Source organism: Ceratotherium simum, chromosome 22 (genome assembly GCF_057802395.1).
Source record: "Ceratotherium simum simum isolate JZ-2026a chromosome 22, ASM5780239v1, whole genome shotgun sequence".
Lineage (NCBI taxonomy): Eukaryota > Metazoa > Chordata > Mammalia > Perissodactyla > Rhinocerotidae > Ceratotherium > Ceratotherium simum.
Window position 1 is genome coordinate 50,508,386 of NC_141921.1, and position 6,202 is coordinate 50,514,587.

The following is a 6,202-nucleotide window of genomic DNA, read 5'->3' on the forward strand; positions in this document are numbered from 1 at the left end:
AGGTGATAGGGTTCCACATTGCCTTGTCCTTAGGCCACCATGTAAGCAGCCTGACGGCCCTGTGGCTGCCATGCTGTGGGGAAGCCCAGACGCAGCATGATAACCAGAACATCAAGTCCTTACACGACCTTCAAGGCCCTACACATTCTCACCGGCCTCTGTCTCTGGCCTGCGACTTGCTCACTGAGCTACAGAGGCCTGACCCTGGGACCTCACCAGCTCCACTCCCAGCACATTGGCATTTCTGCTGTTCTGGACCACACCAGGCATGCTGCTGCCTCAGCTCCTTTGTGCTTGCTGATCCCTCTGCCTGGCATACTCTTCCCTCAGATACCTGCCTGGCTTCATCAGTTATTTTCTCCTTTACTCAAACATCACCCTCTCAGTGCACTCTTCTAACACTATTTAAAATTGCACCGCCAAATGGCAAAGCTCTTCTCTCAGTAGAATGCCAGTAAATATGGAAAGAATGATGGAGTTAGAGAATCAACAATGGATGCTCAAATGAGTGAGTGCAAGTTTGATGAAGAACAGGATGTTGTCTCAAAGCCCGACAGCTGATGGGGGTGTGCTGCTCAGGTAGCCATTCAGGACCACACTTGTCATTCAGCTTCAAGTCCGCTGCAGCACTTCAGCCAACGGCATGCTCTTCCTGGCAGTCCCAGATGCTGAGCACAGCTAAGGTACTGGGGTCTGGCCATTTCTGCCCAACACGAGACTTCTCTAACAGGCAATCTTCACTTTGGAATTACTGGGTTAGCCCAGATGCTGTCCAGTCTGCATCCCTTCTGAGGCCCTCCAGGCCCAGTCCTCTTTCTCCCTCTTTAACAGGCGTTACACAACCCACCTCTGCACTCCTACCTCCCTCAGTGTCTGCTCACCAGAAGGCCTGTAATGACTCACCAGGTATTTCTCAACAAATTATTTATTAGTTACAAAAGTAGAGAAACCTGGCAAACGATACCTTAACCAAGTGGTCAAAGCTGACATCACTCATGTTGGGATAGGCTGCCATCATGGCCTCCTGAAACCAGCCAAGAAGGACACTATTTAATTTCTGTAATATTCTGCAAAAATGTAAAACCTGATTCGGATCATGAGGAAACATCAGGCAAACTCAAACTGAGAGGCATTCTACAAAATAACTAGCTCATACTCTTCAAGAATGCCAAGGTCAAGAAAGACAAAGAAAGGCTGAGGAACTCTTCCAGATTAAGACTAAAACTTAGACACAACAGCTGAATGCAGTGCCTGATCCTGGACAGGGAAAAAAATGAAGTACATTTGACACAATTGGAATATGGACTGTAGGCTAGACAACAGTATTGTATTAATGTCAAATTTCGTGATTTCGATCCTTGTGCTGTGGTTTGTAAAAACATGTCCTTGTTCTTAGGAAATACACAGTAATTAGATATCGCCAACTTCCTCTCAAATGGTCCCCCAAAAAACCCCACTAATGTGTTCATAAACGTTTATAGAAAGAAGGACTAAAAAACGGAGCAAAATGTACACAGTTGGCGCATTCGGGTAAAGCGTACTGGTAGTTCCTTGAACTGGTCTCGCATCTTTTCCGTAGTTTGAAATTATATGCAAATAAAGTGACAGGGAAATTGCACACCCGTATTGTGCCCCCTGCACCATTTCCAGCTGTGGTCAAACAGACCGTGCACAGTGCACCGTTCTGAAGGGTCCTGCTCTGGGCGGTCCGTCCTTGCACAGCGGTAGGCGACCATCACCGCCGTCCAGCTTCAGGACATCCCATCACCGCCAGAGGGAACCCAAGCCGTCGGAAGCACTCGGGGCCGCTCTCCGTCCCTGGGTCTCCCATCCCGGGCATGCACACGAAGGGCCGCACCGCGCCCTCCCGCAAGCTGTTCCTCGCCCGCGGCCGCAAGGCCCCGCGCCCCCTGCACAGCACACGCCTGCACCTCATCCGCTGACGGCTAGTCTGTATTGCCCCGCGCCCAGCGCGCCCCACGCCCCCGTCCGGGAGGTCCGGCAGGGCCGCCGGGCCCAGCGCAGCAGGGAGGAACTCGCCACCGCCCAGCCGCCCGGCCCATCTTGCACGCACAAGAGCATGCGCACAACCGTGAGGGGCCCCGGCGGCGGTGGGGACCCTGGGCGCACGCGCGGCGCCCCGGAAGTCCCCCTGGCGGGCTGCTGACCCGGAAGCGCTGGGAGCCCTCCCGCTTCCGCTGGCTGCGCCCAGGCGGCGGCGCGTGCTTGGTTGAGGGGCGGTCGGCCCGCGGGCGCCATGGTCTTCCTCACCACAGCGCTCTGGCTACGGAGTCGCCTCACCGACCGCTACTGGCGGGTCCAGGAGGTGCTGAGGCACGCGCGGCACTTCCGGGGGAGGAAGAATCGGTGCTACCGGCTTGCCGTCCGGGCTGTGACGAGAGCGTTTGTGAAATGTACGCGAGCTCGAAGGGTGAAGAGGAGGAGCATGAGGACGGTGAGCGAGGCCGGGGCCACAGCACGGCTGCGGGCGGAGCCGCCGCCCCTCCGGGTGGACGGTGCGGCGAGGACGTGTGAGCGTCTTAGCCGGCCTGCCCGGGGAGCGGCTCCTCCGCCCGAGGCGGGCGCCGCAGGACCGCTCCTTCGTTTCTCCTGCGGAATGCGGGCCGTCCGGGTCCCGCGCCCCTCGCCGCGCTCTCCCCGGGCCTGCCGGAGCCCCCCGCTTGGCCCGGCCGCGCCTCCCCTCTGCCTGGAAGCAGCGGCGGGAAGCTTCCCGTCACACGTAGGACGGGCCGGACGCAGACAGGCCTGGTCCCTCCGGGCCTGTCCCCGGCCGCTCGCCCCCCTCCCCGCTCCGGGCCGCTCCTGGCTCCCGACGGCTCCTGGAAGAAGCCGGGCCGCCCTCGGGGCTCGTGCATCGCGCGTTCTCCCGGGCAGCTTGCTCTCGCGCGTGCCACCTTCCTGGTTCGGCTCCCTCCCCTGCGAACTTAGCGTCCAGCGCCGTGTCTTTTACTGGGTTGGTGGTTTATTGCTCGGCCCCCCATCCCCGCTGGAAGGGCAGTTTCGGAAGAGATCTTTTTGTTCTGCTGAATGCTGTAACCAGGAGTCTAGATCAGTAGCACTTTGTCAGTATTGCCTGAATGCATAAGGGAGGTAATTCTGACCCTTTAAAATGAGAAAAGTGTCATTAACCCGAGATTAGGGCCACAGCGTGATAAACTATCTCTGCACGGTGGTCTGTGCGGGAGGGGCCTCTGCATCCCAGCTCAGCTCTGTTTTTTGTGCCTTGTTCTGTCGGAACGGGATAGAGGTGGTGCTGCCGCCTAGGACCCCACAGGGCTCTGGTCACTGATGCGTATGTGGAGAGTTGTGGCCAGTATCTGGTGGCACGCGCGCCCTTGCTGCTACAGAGGAGAGCCGAGGCTCTCGCGGGGCGGGGCTCCCTGTACAGCAGCAGCCTCACCTGGGAACTTGTTAGAAATGCAGATTTTCAGGCCCCACCCACACCAGCTGACTCAGAAACTCTGGAGGTGGGTGGGGCCCAGCAATCTGTTTTAACAAACCTCTAGATACTTCTGGTGCGGGTTCAAACTTGAGAACCAGTGAAGTTGAGGAAGAAAGGGGACTTGAGTACTGTCCTAAGACTAGTAACGAATGGCTTAAGAGAGTCCCCCTTGGTCTCCCCCTCGTTTAACGCACCAGAGCCGTCAGAAGCTTCCACATCACATCACCCTTCCAGATCTTCCCCAGCCTCCCCATCAGCCTTGACTTCCCTGCAGCCTTCAGACCTTTGCTGCACCTGGAACAGACCCTGCTACTCCCTGCTAGCTGGGTCCTCTGAGGCCCCTTTCCTCCCTCCCTCAGGCCTGCTCTTTCCCCAAAACTCTTCTCCTTGAAGCTTCCACTTCGAATGTTTCATTCTTGCCTGGTGGCACTTACCTCAGTGGCTGTCGTAATTCATCCACATGGATCCTTTCTACACTCTGAGCTGTGTGTACTGCAGAATCTCTTGCTCATCTTTGTATTCTCGGTGCCTAAAAACGTGCGTTGAATGAACGCCTTCCAGCACATGGTTTTTCTGTTTCTCCTTTAGAAAGCAGCTGGCGGGGGCCGGCCCCACGGTGTAGTGGTTAAGTTTGTGCGCGCTCTGTTTCAGTGGCCCGGGGTTCTCGGGTTCAGACCCCGGGCACGGAGATACGCACTGCTCATCAAGCTGTGCTGTGGTGGTGTCCCATATACAAAGTAGAGGAAGATGGGCACAGATGTTAGCTCAGGGCCATACTTCCAAAAACGGTGCTTGGGTGACACGCATCAGCCTTTGCTCACTGTTATCTGTACTGCAGGCCTGTTTGCTAATAGAAGACATTGGCTTTTCTATTTACTTTTACAAAAAAACCATTTGGTTCACTCAGAACTTTGTTGGAAGGCGTGGACATAACATGGAGAACTAGTTCTTAAGCATCTTCATGTTTTTTTATTTCAGCTCTGGATTAATCGAATTACAGCTGCCTCCCAGGAACATGGTCTGAAGTACCCGGCATTCATTGGCAATTTAATTAAGGTACAGTTGAGGATGTCCTGCTGAGATGCTGACCCTCTACAGAAACCAGCCCAGCTGGTGTGGTCCAGCAGCTGGGCAGTGGAGTGTTAGCACCGTGGCACTGCTGCTGTCCTCTGGGGAGGGGGGCCAGTTCTGGCAGGTTCAGGGACTCACTACACTTGCTTTGCCCTTGCCCTCCTGGTAGCAGAATTGGAAATGGGGCATGTGGTACTAAGACGTGAGCTCTGGAGTTTCCCCATCAAGGGAAAAAGGTAGAAAAACTTAGCTTTAACTTTAAAGTTTAATTTAAACTTTAATATAACTGAAGGATTTCTGATGAGGTAGCAGATAAAGTTGAAACACACAGTGAAAAAGGAGGAGAAAATGTCTTGGAGGGGATAGATTAAGCGTGAATCCCAAAATCTTGGTAATTGTTGAACCTGGTGATTATGCTATTCCTTCTGCTTTTGTGTGCATTTAAATTTTTTCTGAAAAAGTTAAGGGGAGTGTGTGTTGTGCTCCTCCTTGTATCAGGCCCTGTCTTTGGTGCTTTAGCAAGATTCTCAGGGTAAGTGTAGAGGGTGTGACATCCCCATTTTACTGATGGGGAACTGAGGCTCAGAAAGGAGACGGACTTTGCCCAAGGCACACAGGTCCCAGGTGGCAGAACAGGATCCACTCCTCCTCTTAGCTGCATTTAATGCACAGAGACCATCCCACCTCTCTGCCCCTCAGGCTCACTGGCAGTGTTCCAGTTTTCTGAAGTCACCTGCCATTTGTCTTGATTGATGATGTGGTCTGGCTCTTGTGGGAATAATGGGGAAGGCCCGGTTTTGTTCCACTGCTTATGTCTCACATACCTTTTCTGTGTTTCATTTCATTGTTTGTAAAATGGGAATTTTGATTTCCTCTTCCCAGCAGAATTAAAGGGTTACCCGAAGCCAACAGTCATAGTTCTGCCTTGGTGATGGCCGTTGACCCTAAACAAGGTCCTTGGTCCTATGGCTGGCACCAGAACTAGATGCCAGCCTGCTCTCCCACGTCACTGCTTGCAAGGATGCCCTCCCTTCGTCCTTGTCCACATTTATCCTCCACCGCCCTGCTTGGACAGGATTCACCACTCCCTCTCCCCCTCTCTGAACAGACTGTGTCCTGTGAGGGCAGAGACTGCCTTGGAGCCATGTGGAATGGCTGGGCGCAGAAGGGGTGCTCCGGGGGTGCGGGCTCAGGGCACGCTCAGCTGCATTCAGTCTTCTGTGCCCCAGTGATGCTGACGCAGGCTCTGATTTTCTTTGCAGTGCCAAGTGGAGCTCAACAGGAAAGTGCTTGCGGATCTAGCCATCTACGAACCAAAGACTTTTAAATCTTTGGCTGCTTTAGCCAAAAGGAGGCGACAGGAAGGATTTGCTGCTGCCTTGGGGGATGGGAAGGAGCCTGAAGGCATATTTTCCAGAGTGGTGCAGTACCACTGAGGGGGACGCCAATACCACCTGCCCTTTGCAGCCGAGTGTCTTAAGAAAAGGTTTCTCCCCTGATGCTCATAACTAAAACAGGGGCGAAAGATTATTTGTCAACAGTGTGTGTGTCTCATTTGCAGTTGTGTTAATTTACATTTAACAGGTGTGAGAAAAGGCTGTCCTCCCTCTCTGGGACAGACTCAAACCTCTCATGTAAATAAAGCCCGTGTGCTGTTTGTTCATTGTT

General features: G+C 54.0%; 1 protein-coding gene across 1 annotated transcript; it reads left to right on the forward strand.

Annotated features, from left to right (window-relative positions):
• Positions 1–2,222: 2,222 nt before the first annotated feature.
• Positions 2,223–6,202, forward strand: MRPL20 (mitochondrial ribosomal protein L20). Its single transcript, XM_004425482.3, has 3 exons — positions 2,223–2,455; positions 4,442–4,519; positions 5,797–6,202. Exons 1-3 carry the CDS (start codon positions 2,258–2,260, stop codon positions 5,968–5,970), a joined length of 450 nt encoding a protein of 149 aa, XP_004425539.1. The 5' UTR covers positions 2,223–2,257; the 3' UTR covers positions 5,971–6,202.